This window comes from Siphateles boraxobius, unplaced genomic scaffold (genome assembly GCF_051911475.1).
Source record: "Siphateles boraxobius isolate OS27281-9 unplaced genomic scaffold, OSU_SipBor_1 13, whole genome shotgun sequence".
NCBI classification, from domain to species: Eukaryota; Metazoa; Chordata; class Actinopteri; order Cypriniformes; family Leuciscidae; genus Siphateles; species Siphateles boraxobius.
In genome coordinates, this window is record NW_027508733.1 from 15386162 (window position 1) to 15406134 (window position 19973).

The 19973-nt window shown below is 36.9% G+C and overlaps 1 protein-coding gene across 4 annotated transcripts in view; it reads right to left on the reverse strand.

Moving 5' to 3' along the window:
* Window positions 1-19973, reverse strand: part of arhgef18b (rho/rac guanine nucleotide exchange factor (GEF) 18b) — a 38943-nt gene that overhangs the window by 11224 nt on the left and 7746 nt on the right. For 2 of the 4 annotated variants that reach the window (XM_077226082.1, XM_077226084.1), the window contains 20 exons: window positions 19782-19859; window positions 19590-19701; window positions 18887-19082; window positions 11741-11805; window positions 11483-11537; window positions 7266-7416; window positions 6859-6965; window positions 6567-6707; window positions 6213-6463; window positions 4795-4920; window positions 4590-4707; window positions 4253-4507; window positions 3736-3812; window positions 3479-3657; window positions 3316-3389; window positions 2808-2993; window positions 2491-2637; window positions 2014-2132; window positions 1325-1387; window positions 1049-1096 (listed from right to left, as the gene is read on the reverse strand). In XM_077226082.1, the coding sequence (XP_077082197.1) occupies window positions 1049-1096; window positions 1325-1387; window positions 2014-2132; window positions 2491-2637; window positions 2808-2993; window positions 3316-3389; window positions 3479-3657; window positions 3736-3812; window positions 4253-4507; window positions 4590-4707; window positions 4795-4920; window positions 6213-6463; window positions 6567-6707; window positions 6859-6965; window positions 7266-7416; window positions 11483-11537; window positions 11741-11805; window positions 18887-19082; window positions 19590-19701; window positions 19782-19859 (2548 nt within the window). The remainder of the gene's footprint in view (window positions 1-1048; window positions 1097-1324; window positions 1388-2013; window positions 2133-2490; window positions 2638-2807; window positions 2994-3315; window positions 3390-3478; window positions 3658-3735; window positions 3813-4252; window positions 4508-4589; window positions 4708-4794; window positions 4921-6212; window positions 6464-6566; window positions 6708-6858; window positions 6966-7265; window positions 7417-11482; window positions 11538-11740; window positions 11806-18886; window positions 19083-19589; window positions 19702-19781; window positions 19860-19973) is intronic. The other 2 variants (XM_077226085.1, XM_077226083.1) reach the window with 1 other exon arrangement.

The window sequence follows — 19973 nt, forward strand, 5'->3', positions numbered from 1 at the left end:
AGTTGTTGAGAACTTCCTGGTAACTAAGGCTTAGTTAAGCAAGCGTGGTGTTCTCTCAGCTGCCTGTCCTTGTGTTTGCTCAAACATGATTTGTGCACTGTATTGAAAGGCGCTTTGGTAAGAAAGTGTCTGGTAAGAATGTAAATTTGATGCAATGAAAACAAAATGAAAGAAAGAAAGAAGGCAATTAAAGGGACAACTGAATGAAAAAAAACTACCCCCCCCCCCCCCCCCCAAAGAACAAATGAAAGCATGGAAAAAAACAGAAACAAAGAAACAAACAAAACCAAAAGAATCAAAGAAAAGAACGAAATTTAAAGATCCTACAAAAAAATTTACTAAAGACCAAGAAAGAGCGGTCTATAAGAACAATCAAAACAGCAAATTAATAAAAACTGAACAGACAAAAAGAGTAAAAATAAACCAAATTCAAATCAAATGAGAAACTCAAAAAAATAACAAGAGCAACAAACGAAAACAGATGAAAGACAATACAATAATACAAATAGAGAAAGAGACAAACAGCAAACAAAAGAAAGTAAAACGAATGAATGAATAAACTATTGTTTTGTATGAATATATATATATATGTATATACAGTATATAAATATAATAAATAAACTAAACAAAAGAATAGAAGAAAACAGAATGAAAGGAGGAATAAAAAAAAAATAAAATAAAAAAAATGACAAACCGAAAGAGAACAAATGGAATTAAAAAAAAACACAGAAAGAACAAAGAATAAACAAAAAATGAATCAACAAATAATTTGAATAAACAAATGAGCAAACGAAAGAACAAACTAAATAAACAATTAACAAGCAAAATAAACAAAATAAAAATAAAAACAAAAGAACAGACAAATGAAAGATAGGCAGCTGTTTAACTTTAATATTCCAGATGTTGTGGACATCTGAACACCCCACAAATAAATGTGGCCACAGCATGAGAAAGCTGACGGAAGAAATTCCTTTAAAGAATATTTTATCTGTCACGATTACAGTATGCGTTTGTCTGATGTTCTGAGTGACACATCAGTGTGTTGTACCTGTAAACTGTAGAGCCTCTGGGACAGCAGCAGCACTCGCTCATAGAACTGGTAAAACAGGAAAGCAAGGGCAACATTACTGGCAGGATGATTCATTAATCAGAGACATTATTCTCATGAGACACAACGCTGCATTAACTGCCGAGGTGCGGTGACCGCAAAGGTTACCATCTCAGATATGTACTGGGAGGTGTTCGAAACGATATGTGCCTTTTATCTCATGGGAAAATAAGGGAGACATAATCTTCTCAATTCCAAATTAATTTGTCCTCTCACCTCGGATTCTGGAAATTTACAGCTGGACCACATTTTGTTGCAGCCAGGTGAGGAGGCCTCGTCCTGAGAGAGACGACAGATTAAAATGAATGAAATTATTTCATGTATATCAATAGTTGCAGAAAAAATCTGCCAAATGAAGATAATGCAAAGATATTATCATGGTAGAAGAGTAATGTATTACTTTATTATTGTAATAGTTAATTGAAATAACAGACATTTATTTGCACATATTAATGAACCTTGGATTTTTTTTAAATGAATCCACTAATACATTTAACTGTCAACATAAAAAATGGTGATCAAATATTCAAATATTCTACTATATATATATATATATATATATATATATATATATATATATATATATATGCACAAATTACTATGTCATTTATTTGATTATATTGTATATCTTTTAGAATGATACAAATTATACACAGTGTGTGTGTGTGTGTGTGTGTGTGTGTGTGTGTGTGTGTGTGTGTGTGTGTGTGTGTGTGTGTGTGTGTGTGTTAAAATGTACACATTACTTTCTTTATAAAATGCTTTAACTTATATTACATTTGTATATGCATAGATAATTAATACACATTACTAAATATATATATACTATATAATTGCACTATTTTCAATATATATATATATATATATAAATATATATAAATCAACCTATTTATTGGTTATCTCACCAGCTCATGCTGGTCCTGACACATGTAGACCTCTTTGAGCAGTGGATCCGAGCTGGCCCTCTGACTCCTGTCCCTGGACCTGCCGGACGCTCCGGGAACCTTCTTCTTAATACTGCAGTCTGATTTAACACACAAATACACCGGTTTACAAACTTACACTGGGAAGGTACATAATAGGATTACACATAAAAACTATAAACATGTCATTCTCGGAGATAAACATGTCATTCTTGGACCTCAAAAGATTGCATGCAGGCATACTTGTAGAGCATCCGGGAACATTCGAAGCACTATTTTCAATATATTATGATGTGAAGCATATCTTACCAACTGCATTGCACTGATATTATGTGAATTGGGATGCACAGTCTTTCAAATATGCAATGAATACAGATATATAACAACAATGAGTTTTAACCTAATCTCCATTAATGCAACATGTATAATCAGTGTCTCATCATATGTAATGGCTCTTACTCTTAGGATGTATGGTAGAGATGCTATCGTATCCGCCGAATGTGTCTGCTCTGCGTGGCAGCAAACTCAAGGACGGACTCTGGTTCCCCTCAGTCTGTGGAAAAGTTTCCCGAGTTCCAGATGTCAGGAGGTTCTGAAGGTTCTCCACTACATAAAGACAAGAAATATGCTTCACTAACTACATTAAGCTCTTAAACAATCTCGTTTGCTTTCAAATGCAAGATTTCATCATAACGCCAGTGCTAAAGACATTTAATAACTGATTGAGTTATTATTATTCAGGCCCTGATCCTGTGTGAGCTGTTTAGATGTGTTACCTTCAGTAATGGCTCCTTTGAGCAGTTGCTCCCCCTGCTGGAGGTCGGAGGCATCACCCCGCAGAAGCAGACGGGAGCGAGAGCTGGCGTCTTCTAGACCGGCCACAGATTCAGCCAGCTCTGCAAACAACTGCAGCTTCTCCGTGAGGCTCTGGGCAATCAGAGCGTCCTTCAACGTTAGGCGATCTACGGAAAATGAGACGTAGACAAGAGTAAAATATGTTAAAAAAACGTAGAAACCTTTATAGCAATGTCATTACTGTCAGTTTTGCACACACACACACAAATACTATTTAAGCATATCTTATTTTCACTACTATTTAAGCATATCTTTTTTCTCTTATTTTTGAGAAAAGGTTTAGGATTTGCAAGATTTGCATAGTGCGCCCTCTAGTGACAAAAGATCCTTTAGAAGCTCATAAAAAGCCATCACACAACATCAAAATGAGCAGAAAAACAAAACAAATGTCATGATTTACGAAGCAAACATTGTACATGTGGCATTTACCTTGAAACTCTCTGAACTGGGTGACTCTGGCTTCCTCTTCCTCACTAAACAATCTCTCTTCTGTATGTGGACAGCTGATGGACAGGAACCGAGGAAGAACGGTTTAAAAAAATGCTGATAGAAGTAAATTCTGACACTAATGTGGTGAAAGACGGGCACAGACCTCTCCACGGCCTGACGGATGTGTGTGATCCACGTGTTGCGCTCTTCTTTCGAGGCCGTGTGGATTTCGTACATCTCAGGTTCGTTCGAGGACGCGCAGATGAGGAACATGGCCCGCTCCTCGTGAGCCACCTCTCGCACGATCAACTTCTGCAGTGAAATAACTGATGGCTTGTTGTCCTAGCAGAAAAACAACACAGATAAGTGCATTAAGATTAAATTTCTCATCCTGTAAAAAAAAATGCATACTGTACTCACCACGGTTGAGAACACATATCTCTGATCCTTTTCTTGCAACAAGACGAGAACATCGGTAAGAAGTATAGCTAGAATATCTGCAACGGAAGCAAAGAAGAATCTCAGATGTCAATTGTGAACCTAACAGACTTATTGCGTTACCCCCCCAAGAAACTTTGAGTTCACTTGGAAAACATTTCCGCAAAAAGTATTGTATTCCCTGGAGAAACTTTGCGTTATCTCAGAAAACATTTGAGTTCCCTCACTAAAGTATTACTCAAGAAATAGTCAAAAAAGCCTTCCCTCAAGAACATTTGTGTTTGCTGACAAAACATTTGCATTTTGTCACAAAATAATTGCGTTCCCTCAAGAAACATAGTTTTTCATCCCATATCATATTATTTTTATCACAAAAGAATTGCGAGCAACCACAACGTTTCTCAAAGAGAGAATGCAAAAGCATTTTCTTCCCATCAATTTTTTTTTCCATCACCCATGGCTTTGTACTTATGCATGCAAATTATCATTCTCATAATACCTTTGAGGCGTCCAGATGCGGCTTTCCAGTTTACCAAGCCCTCGTACAAGAGCTTGCGGCGGCCCTGAGAAAGGTCCTCCTTACGAAAGACACGTCCATCTTTGATTTTCCCGTGGGACTTAGGCTCCATCTTGGAAGCGATTTCTCTTAGCCGTGCTTCCTTCTCATAGAGATTTACATGGCCGTCCACCTGAGCTATGGTGTCTTTGATTAGACCGAGAGCTTGTGCTAATCCTTCATGTTCCTCTGTCCCAGCTGGAATGAGAAGAAAGTGTTCATAACTTTGCCCTTTCATAATATATGGCACAGATATATTTACGGCACAATAACAACCAACCTTCAGTGTTTTGCAGGATGCGCTCCACAAGAACAGGATACTTGGTGATTCGTTGTGTCACCAGCAAGATGCACTCTGGAACACCTAACCGTCGCACTATTGACAGATTACTTATTTTCTGAAAAACAATAAAGTGAGAAAATGATTCAAAGCCGTGCTGAGGACAACCTAGCAAATGTTAGCAACATTTAAGTTCTAAACACACCCTCATGAGGTTCTGGAACTTCTTGTTGCTCTGCAGCTGCTCTTTGTAGTAGTTGACAGCTTCAGTGTGTCGACTGCAAAAATCCCCGTAACTTTCCTTCATTCGCTCTCCAAGCTCTCCAGAAAACTAAAAACAGATGCACACAAAATAACTTCCTGGTTGACATGTGCTGTTTGTCAAACTTCCAGCTTTACACTTCCTTCCCAATATTTTTTTCTTCACAACTCCTGTTGTCACACTTCCTGTCCAACACTTCCTGCTTTTACACTTGTGACAAAAGCATGTGTGAACCAGAAAGTCTAGGGCAGGTAATGTGAAGCAGGAAGTATAATAGGGCAGGAAGTGTGAAAACAATGTGTAAAGCAGGAAAGGCAACGAGATTGTCTGAAGCAGGAAGCCAAAGCACAAAAGTGTAACAACAGTATATAAAGCAGGAAGTGCAAGTCAGGAAATATAACATGTCTGAAGCAGGAAGCAAAATACATGAAATATGATGTGGGAAGTGAAGGGCAGGAATATTGGCCTTTACAGCAGCAGGAATTGTGGGAATAAGCGTCGGGTGAGAGCGTTGACAACAGGATGTCTGAGCAAGGAAGTGTAGGGCAGGAAATGCAACCAAAGGATGTTTGAAGCAAGAAGTGTAAGACAGAAAAGGCAAAGCTGGAAGTTTAGGAAATGTAGGCCAGGAGGTGTGAAGCAGGATGTATGGGGCAAAAGTGTAACAGCAAGATGTGGGAAGCTGGAAGCGAAATTCAGGAAATGTGAAATTTTGCGCTTTACAGCAGGAATTGTGAGAGTAAGTGTGGGATGAAAGCGTGACAACAGGATGTGTGAGCAAGGAAGTGCATCAAACAGGAAATGTAACAACAGGATGTTTGAAGCAGGAAAGGCGAAGCTGGAAGTTTAGGAAATGTAGACCAGGAGCTGTGAAGCAGGAAGTATGACAGCAGCAGGAAGTGTGGGGTAAAAGTGTTACAACAGGATGTGTGAAGCACAAAACAACAGACAGGAATTGTGATGAGCGAAGTTTAAGGCAAGAGGGTGATGACAGGAAGTAGGAAGCAGGAAATGTTGGGCTTTACAACAGCAGAAAGTGTGGGGTGAAAGTGTAACAACAGGATGTTTGAAGCAACAACAAAAACAAACTAAGACAGGAAAGGTGAAACAGGAAGTTTAGGAAAAAAGTGTGACAACAGAAAGTATAAAGCAGGGAATGTAGGCCAGGAAGTGTGAAGCAGGAAGTATGACAACGGCTGGAAGTGTGGGGCAAAAGTGTGAAAACAGGATGCGTGAAGCAGGAAGCAAAATACAGGAAATGTGAAACGGGAAGCATAGGACAAAAAGGTGACAAGGAATAATGAAGCAGGAAATACAGAGCAGAAGGTGTGAAGCAACGGCACTAAATTAAGAGCATGTACCTGGGATATAAGAATATCTGCGAGTTTATGGATGGCATAGTTGTGCTCGCTGCCCGGCTGCACAGACTCTGCGCGCCGCTCCCTGAGGCGGGACAGGAAGTGGTTGTGCAGCTCCAGCAGGCTGTCCAGCTGAGGAAACAGACAGTCCAGCTTCCTGTCGTCCAGCTGTAGCGTCTCCCGCAGCTCTCGAGCATAAACAAGGAGCATGATCTTGAGCGTCCGCACGTGGTGGATCTCCGTCTGGATGAGCTCTGGAGGAAACAGGAAAAGCTTTAGAGAAGATCTGGAAACACCTTTGACAATTTACAGAGATAAAAGTTCCCCGAGCATTGTGGGTAGGTAAATGACACTAACCATAAATAACCTCCTGTCTCTTCATCATCTCCTTCGAATATTTCTTTAAGAAGTGCTGATCCACAGCCAGACTCCAGGACTCCACCTCAAAGTCTTGCGCGAGGGCTTCCAGCTCCCCTCGCACTGTGGTGTAATAAGCATCTGTACACAAACAGATCAACATTCATTCAGATCCTAAATTACAAAGTGTTGCTCAATGCTTTACACAACCCCTGTCGTAAATTACACATGACACTTATCTCACATTCCAGGTGTTCTCAGTGTTGTTGGGCTTTTAAAATCAACCACTCACCTTCAACGATGAGCGAATCGGGTACAGTGGAGGCGAGAGATAGAGTGTCGTCAGCCGGGCGCTTCAGCCTGAACCCGTCAACCTCATCCATCTCTCCTGTGATAGAGCTGCCAGAAAACATGACTATGCAAACGCTGCAGTAATTATGAAAGCACGTTCTTCATTTGCATTGATACATGAGCCTCAAACTTCTATAAACCTAAATGCAACATGAATATAAACTGTAACATTACCACTAAAGCACAGAAATGTGTTAAAGATGTTACATTATATTATGCAAACGAGATGGACTCAGTTTGTGCTTAATGTGCCTTTACTTTATCATCAAAAAGCGATTTATGATAATCATCTTCCTTTCTAAAATAATTAATGTTGGTGAAGTATGACTGCAGACACACAGGACTCACCCGCTGCTGCTGTTGTGACTGACTGTAGGGTTGCTGGAGGCGGCAGGTTGGGCGCTGTGTCCTTTGGGCGGAACGGTCATACTCGTAACACAGCGCGACGTTCGGGACGAGCCATTGATGGGAGTGAGGGCAGAGCTGGGGTCCCGCAGAGCTGCAGATAAATGAGACGGGTCAGTGCGGTAGCAGTGCCTCAAAACCGAGCGAGGCATGGAGTCGAGGAAACGGCAGGTGAGGAAGTCTCGATGGAGGAGGACTCGAACCCCGAGCCTGCGGGACAGACCCGAGGACGCCGGGAGTTGTGAACCGCTCTTCCTCTGAGAAGCTCGGACTCTGGGTAAAGCCAGTGCCATGATGTCTGACTAACTGAGACCTCACTAACTGAGAGGACGGTTGGTCTTATAAAGAGAGTGTGTTCTAGAAATCACACGTGTGCCTTCCCTCCTCGCCTCCCTCCCATCGCTCCCCTGTTGAGACGGAGGAAGTTTTAATGAAACAGCTGAGAGTCTAAGTCTCACAATCAGATTAGTGCGAGCAAGTAAACCATCAAGGGACAACCTGACAGATAATACATAGTAATAAATTCTTATTGAACACGTTTTAATTTATAAAGAGAAAATACTAAAATTGTTGCATCTATGTCTAAAAATGTTGATACATATCTTTTTTATTAATAATAAATCATAATTTGATTTTTATTTCATTCATAAATATTATTTTATTCTATGCCCATGCAGCAAATTAAACAAATAATTAATAACCTTACAAAATATGTAAACAAATGCTGCCTTTATATGAAATAAAATTACAATAATAATATATTCTTATCTATTTTTATAAAAAAATATTTACAAATATATTTATATTATTAATAAATTACACTTTATATTATTAATACATATGAATGAATTCAACTTTATTAGCTCATGCAGCAGATTAAACAAGAACCTTTTCAAAATGGAACAAATTAAAACAAATGCTACATTCAAATTGAATAAAATGAAAATAAACTTAATAATATAGTTTTTTTAAAATATAAAAATATGAAATGTCAATCAATCGCAGCTTACATTGAATGTAATAAAATCAGAATAATTCTCAGCCAAAAGTTTTTGGTGGCCGAAGTTTTTTGTAATTGCCATTTTAAACAGGCTATTGGTCTAGTCGGGCAATTCTCTTTCAATGGTGTCTTCGAAAATCGACTTATCTCGGACAAGCACTGTAAAATAATTGTATAATTTAATGTGGTATTATTTTTTTTAAAATAACTATAAATTCACTCTTTTGTATCCCATTCAGATGAAACAAACATTTAGTAAATACATTTATTTATTACATTATTTACATCAAAAATAAATATGTATTGGTCTATCTAATTATTAAATGGATGTGCTGACAAAGCATATATAAATGTGGCGAAATCACCAATATTCAGCTGCATCCCCTTTGTGCATTTACAAGATGTTCTTCCAGAAGTCTCTGAGTGAAGAAAGACATTTCCAGATGTTTTCCCCTGTGAAGTGAAGCATTACAGGCTTCATCCGCACTTCTTAAAGCAATTCCCACCTCGGCCTCGGTCACAGCGGGAGGTGTTTAACGAGATGTCCAGGAATAATAACCACACTGGCAAACTGAACATCTTCTGTCTACAGAAGGATTTCACTTGATCCATTTACAGAAGGCAGAAGTTGATCCAGTATTACTAACACTTTCTCTTCTGTTTTTTACGATGTATAAAAAAGAAAAGAAAAAGAAAATTACACTGAGATGGGACATAGCACTTGCATATTGTTGTGTGACTAAGTTTAACTGCTTCTATTGTTCTCATTTGTAAGTCGCTATGGATAAAAGCGTCTGCTAAATGAATACATGTAATGTAAATTTAAGAATCCTCTGGTTTGATTTCATGACGAAATCTTACGAAACAAGAGGTAAAGAGAGGCTAGGCAGGAGGAAGCCACCGACAGCGTACATTAAATGCTATTCTACTAGATTTGACTTGCTTTCTCAATCAGTTTGATCAGTGCCTGAATGTGTTGCGTTAACCAATCAGCATCCAGGACTTGCAAGTGCCACTATTATGCTATTTTAAAGGTTCTTAATGATATTTTGGAGGGCTTCTAAAACAGGTTTACATGCATCAAACGTAAAAAAAACTTTTTAATTTTTCATAATATACATTTGCACATCACCACATTTTTCAATGATTTTCAAACGTCTTGTCTGATGAATCAGGCTCTCTGCTCTGATTGGACAGACAGCTCAGTCTGTTGTGATTGGTCTACCGTGTACAGCGCGTGTTTCAGAAGCTAAATGCACATAACTGAAATGCAGCTCCGTCTGAAGGGTTCCTCAGTTCTCAGCTGTAAAGTCAGTAACAATGACGTCGATTTTACCATATGAATCCGAGCGCGAGTCCGATGATGAAACATTGGAAGAACTAGTTATTCAAGCCGAACCTCCATCGCAAGGACGACTCTAGCAGGATGTTTCTCAGATACGCTACTCAGTTTCAGGTACATTATATGAGATGTTTTAACTGTAATTCCTCCCCATCAGCAAAACAAGTGTATGTCCTTCAACAAGACGATGTGTGTGTTTCTAATTTATTGAGGTGCATATGCAGGAACTGTATATACAATAATGTTGCATATGTTCGCCCAGCACTGACGTGAATGACTGATATAAGAAAAGTTTGTAAAACAAATCTTGCTCCAACCTTTATATTTACTCAAAGTAACTTAGTGAGAACGACAGACAATCGAGTTAAATGTAATAGTGGCCCACAGCTGATTAGCATCAAATATTTCACGAAGAGTTAGCCGGTTAGTCGGAAACATACACAATATAAAGCACAAAAATACGTATTTTGACCACCCGGTAGAAAATATATACATCAATAATTATTCACACCTACAGATTGTGATTCTGAGGAGCAAGTTGGTCCAAATAAACTGAGTACTGACCCATCTTTCCAGATCAAGTGTTTTGCGAATCCCTCGTTGAACTCCGAGATTCGAGAAGCAATCGTCAGTAAAATAATGTGTTGTGGGGCTGGTCAAGTTGTTCGCAGGCGGAAAACGTAGGCTACAACATAGACTGGCATTATGCAAATGTATCTTCTACTCACGTAGATTCGTAAAGCTGTAGGATTTGAATGAAAAACGACTCGTATTGGCGGTTCAGAGTCGATTCTTTGCAGAATGTTTACATTCACAAACGGCTATATTACACACTCCATGAAAGGGAACAAAAAAACATAATAGGGGCACTTTAATATCTGTTTATTATAATGTGCAATGCAGCACGAACAGTAAGTCCTGATCAGATTTGTGGGGTAATTAATTGTAGAACCGTGATTAACCTCTTAAGTGCTTCTCTGGTGATGGCAAATGAAGGAAAAAACAGCCAGATGACCTTAATTTGCTATCAGGGGACTCAGCATGTGCTGAGCAGTGTCCATTAAACAGAGCAACACACACACACACACACACACACACACACACACACACACACACACACACACACACACACACACACACACACACACACAGGAGAGGACAACAAAACAAGCTCCTCATGCAGCTGCACATGTGAACTAAACCCAGCAGATTACAAGTGAGAAAACACTTATGTACCAGAAACCTCTTGCAGCTTATAATGAGATATTTTTTTACTTCATTTGGAAAAAATGTTGCCTTTGCAACTAACTGGTATAAAATAAAGTGCTAAAATGAAAAACTGAAATACAATTGTGACAATTTATGGTGATTTTATCGCAAAAAAAATTGTAATAAAAGAATATTGATTTGATACGTACTAATCATTTTACAAAATAACAATTTTTTTCAAATTCTCCCATTCATCACTATTTTATAGATTTATTGCTGATATTTAGAGTACATTTCTAGTTTTTGTGACAGAAAAAATCCCCGGATATGATTTCAAATAATTTTGCTTCCATAAATAAAATACAAAGCCCATGACTTGCACCTTGTATTGTCTCTAACCTAATTTTAGTGTAGGCCTAGTTTGACTAGTTTATCTACCTTCAACAAAGATTTTTTTTTTTAAATGCAAATGAATTTAAAAATTTACTGCTAAATTGTTTCACAAGTAGCGACACGCCATTGGTTAAGCGATATGATCCACACAGATCATCTAATCACTGATCAAGTATAATGCTAAAACCATGGTAATTAGTCTGCAAATGTGCTTACCTTGACTATACGACTGAGCTGCGGTGTTTGACGACTTTTGCACCGAGTCTTTTATCTGCATAGAGCAAAAAACACAGACACAAACAAAGAGTGACCGGCTTAGTTTATCATTTACAACAAACCGCGCAATGACACAACCTGCCACTCCTCTGACCAAAGATAAAGCCTTTTATTGTCTTTAAGAAGCTAAATTTGATCCAAACTAATACATTTTTTTTCAATATTTCATGTGAATGTATAAAAGTGCATGAATCTTACCTTGCTTTTACTGCTACACTCGGGCAGCAGGTTCTTGCAGCTCTTGTGGACGTTCACGGCGCAGTCTGACGGCCCGAACAGAGACGGCGGTAGAGAGAGAGACAGGTTAACACTTTCCTTATCAGAACCTACATGTAGGTTTTCCCGTAAACTGAAATTACATGGAAAGGGAGGGCTCGAAGAACTGGGGCGGATTGTAACGCTATGAGACCGTTGTGTTTCGCAATGCTGCTTTCATTTAAAAAACAGCAAAAAAAAAAAAAAACCTTGCACTAAGATATCTGGTAGATATTTAAAAGCATAATCAGATTATCAGATATGAAAATGTTTTTCTCTCTGCAAAAAAACTATCTGCACAGGTTTATTGGGGGTAAAGAGCTTTCAGAAGTGCTCATTATCCATTCAAAAAGTGTCTGTCCTGTCCCTGCGGGCCATTTTCCACTTTTCACCCCACAAAGTGGCAGATTCAATCCATTTAGCCACAAACTAATTAGAAACACAACAAACTGAGAGTCTGATCAATGCCACCATCACAGGACACTACAGCAGAAAACACTGACATCTGATGAACTTATACAGCATATAATAAATCTAAATTTGTTGCTTCTAGTTCATATCTATTGGCTTTGGCGTTTACACATGGATCCAAAAACCCAGGGTCCGAACCGAGAGGGTTCAGGTCCAAAACTTTGACTAGTGCCCCTGGCACGGGTTGGATCTGATATTAGCAGCATCAGTTCTCGGGAAATTTTAAATAAATGTGTTTTTACCAAACGGACCTGAGAAGAATTATTTTAAAATGTGCCAACTTTCCGTTTCAGGTGTTTCACAGGTATATTTATTATTTAAAACAAATAAATATTAAATAATTATGACAATGAGGTTATTATCCACCTTCTTCTCTGTCAATAAGCACTTGCAGGTGTCCAGACTAACATTTGAGAGCAGCCACTAAGTTCTACAGATGGTGGTGCCAGCACCTGATTTGGTAGCGCTGGGGAGATTTTTTAATCATAAAGGAAATTTAATCATGAAATTACTATTGTTTTGCATTAATAAATGCAGTTATTAATAATATTACATGTGAGCTTGAATTGAGATTCAGATAAAAATGACTTTTATTAACAACAGCAACGTGCAAAAGCCTCATTTTATAGGTACATTTTTTAAATATTATACTCTTCTTAAATGTACCATTTTTCTTCTATAGTATCACACTGAACTGACCGACAGCTTCAGAGATTATAAAAGGAGCGCTCTTTACTTGCTTTGTGTAAGTCAGTTGCAATTTGAAGAAAGACTTCTTGGTTAATAAATAGAATATGGCTTAAATAATAATTAATATTACTTTTATTGTTATTAAAAATATTTATAATGCACACATCTTTATTTTGGTAGTATAATGATCAGGGTTATTGTCTTATAGATAAACAATTAATTAAAAAAATAAAATTGACGTTAAAAAAAACCCCAATCTTTTCAGCATATCAAAAATCGGACTCATAAAAATTACCGGTAAAAATTTGGTTAACATGAACTAACATTAACAATACTTCTATATCATTTATTAATGTTAATCTCAACATTTACGGTTTTACTTTTAATATCAAAAATTTACATTTTTATTAAGTAACAATTGCTTTTAAAAATATATTTACTCAATTTATTTGATACATATACATTAAGTAAGGGATAATGTACATCCGCTCCACTTCACGTCGGGGTCCTCATCACCCTGTCTGGGGTTTATTCTGAGATAACAACTGGCTGGATGTACATTATCCTGCTTATCACACAGCTACTTGCCACATAAGTAAATAATTAGACAACATTAATGACAGACACATATTGTCACTTTTAGAGCTAGTGCACGGATCCATTACTGTTTTCATTATACTGTCTGTCACACTGTCACACGCGTTTTATACATAACCGACTGTATTTATGAGTATACTACCCAAGACCGGAATTGACACAATTTTGCATGTTTTTTCCCCATTAAAGCGATATAACACAGCCTTGTAATAACTAATGTTAACAAATGAGGCCTTATTGTAAAGTGTTACCAAATTATATGTATCATTTCTGCCAAATAAAAGCAATATCAGTTCATCTTTAGTTAGCTTTTATTTTTATTTAAAATAAAAAAGTAATTTCTTCATGAGAAACATAAAAACAACCCATATTATAAAATATAGCTCAAATAATTGATCCAGACCAACCTAAATTGCCAGAGGCAGAATTCCAATATTTATTTGAACAATTTAGCGGTTTAATTTAGCAAATCTGTTTAATTCTTTTAGCAATACACGACTTCTGTCTATGATCAACATTAAGGAGGCTTTATTCAAAAAGGCTTCATTCATTCAGCTCAGCGTCAACATCAAGAGCATCTAATTACTTGAAAACGGAACAGGAACTAGAACTCCACGAGGATCAATCATAATCCTGTTATCGCATCACATGATCCGCTCGCTGGAATGTAAACGTGGGCCGAATGCAGACTGTGTTTTTAAGAAGAACCACACGTGGTTATTATATAATTTTATATATATTATATTATATAAAACAAGCTTGTGTGACAAAAGCAATGTGAACTTGAGTGGGAGTTAGATCAGGCATGCGGACGGGGAGAATCCTTGAACGCCCCGACTACTGCCAAACGCAATTAAAGCATGTGACCGTGCAGAAAACCCTCCAGAGAAACCCGCCTAAGAAGGGCTACACGAGGACAGAAGGAACCGAAACATAACTCCTTCAAAAACAGACCAAAAACTGCTTAGAAAGGACAAGAATCAAAACCACAAGAATTCAACTGTCAAGAATACTAAAACATTTACTAATAAAATACATATCTGTCACTGCACAAAAATAATCTGCTTCATTTCAGTCATAAAAAACAACATTGGGTGATCTTTAGTCTTTAATAATAACTGCTTTTGGTTAATAAATAGACACTCAAAAATAATAAATAATATATTAAACATTTTTCTCATATAAAATAAAAGAAAATCAAATTGATTAATCGCTGTTAATCGCATATAACATACAAGTTTGTATATATATATATATGTATATATATATTTACAAACTTCCTTGTTAGATGCGATTAATCGATATGACCGCACTAAAATAAAATTATTTAATAAATTCTTCAGCCAAACCCAGACCAAGCAAAGATTGCAAGACTGAATAATTCATAATTATAAGACGGGATGTAATATTCAACACAATGTCACATAAAAAAAAACGATTTTAATGTTAGATGATCAGATAAAAAGTATCCTAAATAATTATATGTAACTAAATAACTTTCTATTACAAAAGCAAATCTGCATTCTGAACCAACCTGAATTATGACACAGAATGTAATATTAAAAACATTGTTACAAAAAAATATTAATTTTATGTTAAACCAGAACCAAGATATATTAATAAAATATGATTACTATTCATTTTTATTATTTAAGTTATTATGTTAACCTATGTAGAAACTTGTCAGACTTCAATAGAGGGTTGGTGGTTGAGGAAAACACTCAGAACAACCACCCAGAAGACCCTAGCAACCACAGAACAACCATCCAGAAGCCCCTAGCAACCTCAGAACAACCATCCAGAAGACCCTAGCAACCACAGAACAACCATCCAAAAGACCCTAGCAACTCGTTCTGGTGGGAACCTGACGTCATTTTTGATTAGTCAAGTCTTATATTATAAACATGTTAAATCTTCATGCTGAACACAAAAATCTCAATGAAATACAATCAGCCAAATGAACGAGTATGGAAAAAAGCCATCTGAATAAAACAAATAAAACGCATCTGTAAGTTAAGCGTTTGAAGTCCTGCGTAACACTGACCTGCTTGACTAGCCAATGAAACTAAACACAGCGGACAGCTGACCTCTCAGCAAACTTTCAACTGTTTTAACGCGACTGTCATTTAAAAAGTTTAAAAAGAGACACCTGTAGCTAAACAATCAGCTGCGTGAAGTAAAAAAACAGACGTTTGTAAAGAGTTTGAACGTGTTTTAGATGCTGTGTGTTTATTAGCTCTGTTAGCAAACACCTGTTGCGCTGAACAAACTCACCGTTTATGACGCCATCACGCGCGTTGCGATCACATCACCTCAAACATCATTCAGGTTACTATGACAGCCACACAAAAACACACAACACATCACTTGGCAACCTAAAAAAAAGCAGCGCCAATCGCGACTGATGTATGTAGATTGACTGTCCCTGCACTGCGCCGCGCGGCATTATGGGACAGGAGGCGCATTCCACTGGCTAAGTCCCACATTTTAAAGAGACAGGCGCGAGTTTCACTGAATGGAGTGGAAAGTGTCTATTGGTCGATGGATAACGAAAAATTCTACAATATATATTTGTTTAGATATAAATATGAAAATGATATAAACCATTTATAACTTCTATATATACTTCATATTTCCATTAATAACGAAATAATTAGGTTTAAAAGATTATAAAGGGTTATGTGGTTTTAGATTTAGGCTATATATATTATTATTAAATATTCTATACATCCAACCTCTCATCCATCATTTTATGATTCACCAAGAGATAAATATGGAAATATTGAAAAATACATAAGCAGAGAAATTGTTTTTGTGTGTAAATAATTAATTAATAAATTTGAATCTAAATCTGATCTAAATCTATGTATATGTGTTTGTATTTTAAATATACTGATACCAATAAATGTAGCTACTTTTGTACATAATTCTAATGTATTTTTCTAATGTCTTCATCAGCTTTGTTTATACAATAATTTTTTATTATCCGTTTAATCTTAATCTTTTTATTAGCTGTTTTTTATGTTGAACAAAACACACACACACAAACACACACACACATATATATATATATATACACACATATATAAACACATACTTTTTTTACTTCGATTAACCACATCCACCAATTTAAAGAAAGCATAATTATATATATTTATATAGTGCTGTAATATAAATGTGCAGTAAATATCTTTTTAATTTATATCTACATAATTTCACATATTTCCATATTTCCTAAAAAAAATCCTTGTATGGAATTTAGTTTCTAAAATATACCATATAGGCTACTTGATATATATTTTTTTCATATTTTCAAATAACCATGGAAATGTTACTAGCCCTGATCTCCCATACTGACAAGATGAAGCCATCCATTATTTGCTTTTATTAATCCATCTATCTGTGAATCCATAATTTGCAAATCCATCAAATGTAATTTGTAGATGATGGCATATGATGCCGCATCAGTGGTCTAGTAGTGTAATATTTCAGAGTCACACTAGTGATTACTTTATGTCTGCTGTAATAAAGCTGTACTGGTGAACGGTCATGACTGGTTAAAATGAATTGAACACTGGACAGAGAGGGTCCTTCCTCTGAATCCTCAAGTCTGAGGAAATACATCAGCATGACTTGTTTAACAAGCAGTGCCATGTAAAGAGTCATACATAATATTTACCAGTCGCCACCAAATGACTTTTAAATTTAAAGCTGGTATTGGGTGATTGTGCTTTTGTCACTCTGAATATAAACACATGAGTCACTCTTAGGACATGCACACTGGAGATAATACATTTTATATAATAGTGTGTGTGTGTGTGTGTGTCGTTTTATAAATTCATTTGAATGCATTTAATGCATATATACATAAACATTATGAAATATGAAATGAATATATTTTATAATACTGTATATTAACATTTTATACAAGTATTTGATAATACAATATGAGGGGATTTCCCATGGCGTTAAGGACCTCAAAGTAACGGACCGTGACAAACAAATGAGTTACAGCAGCACTTTTGTTTCTCCTTTTCTGTAAATCTTGCACCCTGCCGACATTGACAAAGCATTAGATATAAAAAGAAGGTTTCTCAAAAAAGGGAAACAAACAGTCAACAAATGAACTCAAAGTTTCTATATCAACATCTTCTGGGACTTACTGAAACAACTTTACTTGTGACTTACATGAAAGGACTTCAGCCATTATTAAACACCAACACCTGCTGAAGTAATAACCCGCCATCTTACAACTTAGTGATTTTTAAAGGGACAGATTACCTACAAAATTAAAATATGTCACTATTTACCACCCTCAAGTCATTTAAAACCCATACAACTCACTTTCTTGAGTGGGAGACAAAAGGAGAATTTCTGAGAATGCTGCTATTTTCCATACAATGACAATGAATGGGGACTGCGGCTGTCAAGCTCCAAAACAACAACCAAAATACCAGCAAAGTAGTCTATTTTTCTTAAATCTTGATCCGTTTCCCCCACAATTATCAAATGACTCCAAAAGACTTGGGATATAGTAATTTATGATACATTTATGCTTGTTTTGGAGCATTTCTAAAGAATATCCAGGCTGCTGTTTGCTATATAATGACAGTGAATGGGGACTGCAGCTGTCAAGCTGCAAAACAACACATGCAAAGTAGTCTGATTTTCTTAAAACTTGATCTGTTCCTCACTTAACTTATCATATGACATCAAAAGACTTGTGATATAGTAATTTAGACTGTTTATTGCACATTGATGCTTGTTTTGGAGCTAGATAACTCCAGTCCCTATCTGCTTTCATTGTAAGAAATAGTGAGGTCTGAATATCAAATAAAAAAAAATAAAAAAAACCTTTTCAGTTCCAAAGAAAGAAAGAACGAACGACTGAAAGAAAGAAAGAGAAAGAAAGAAAGAAGTCACAGAGGTTTGGATCTACATGAGAGTTAATAAATAATGACAATTTTAATTGTGGGTGAAGTCACAAGAACATCCTCTTTTAAACTCCCTCAGTCACTGGAAACCTGATAATATCAAACTAGTCCATCTGCATGCAAACCTGTAGTTTTCCGCAGCAAAATAAGCTGGTTGCAAAACAGCCGTAGCACAAGCAACGCTGGATCATGTGACTGAACGAGTCAGTAGGTCAAGCGCCTGCTGCTTTATCGGTCCTCATGACCTAAAGAAAACCCATGAAAGATGCAAAAGCCTCATCAAAATAAGAAAGCCTGGGGTTTACTGTGACATGCGCTGTGGTGGGAGCAGAGAAGCTCGTGTCGCATGAGTAGCGGAGCAGATGCGCGTGTGCGCAGGTGTGTGTTTGTTACTCACTCAAACACTGCAGGCCATGCTTTCCCTGCAGGGTCTTGCTGCACAGTGAACATGTCGCCCAGCTGGAAAATGAGCCAGGCACGAGCTGGTGGCCGCTCACACTGCGGCGCCGCACTTTCTCACGCTCTCTCAGCTCTTTCTCCTTCTCTCTCTCTCTGCTTTTCTCTTTGTGCTGCTCTTTCTCTCGAGTCTTACCCTGAAAACAGAGAAATCAAGAAATGTGTAGTGTTATCTACTGATAGTAAAAAAAAAAAAGAAGAAGAAAAAAAAAGTTTTTGTCCATAGCTTGTCCCGGTCATATTTCACAAAACATTAATATAACATTTACATATCTACATCTATTATGTCTACATATATATCTACATTTCATATATTATAGCTACATTTTTTATGACTTCAAAGTGTGTGAATCTAGAGAAATAACAGACAGACATAAAAACATATAGATAGATAAATAGATCTAATCTTGTGTTTTATTAAAAAAGGATAATATACAATTGGCACATTGTCTGGTTTAAAGAACAGGTTAAAACTTCCCCTTAGTCAGCCCGAGCTAGTAATGTCGTTCAACAGAACATTCAAGAAAACGAGGAAGTTGCAAGGGCACAGAAGTTGCAGTAAAGTTCTGCAGAAATGAACATGATTGTATCCCACGGCAGAAACACAGTCAGAGCATGAGTAATGTCAGCGTGTGTTTGATTACTTTGTCTTTGTTGAAGGATCCAGTCATGCGGTTTCTCAGTGAGCTCAGAGTCCGCTTGACTTTGGTGCCTTTTTCCGGACGCTCCGGTCTTTCTTCCTCTTCCTCGTCATTTCTACAAAAACACACACCAAACCCAATTTAAATATAAGAAAATAATAGTACAAATTAGGTCAAAGAAGGTCAAAGACTTACCCAATGGCAAGAAACTCATACCACGTGACACTCCCCGTCACCCCTTTTCTTTCTATGCTTGAATTTCTGCGTGTAGCTCTGAAGAAAAATCCAGGATTAAATGAATTCAGTATAAGACTCTCTATTGGTAACATATGTATGCTTACTACAAGAAAACTCTATGCTCGGAATGGCATACTGGCATACTACCAT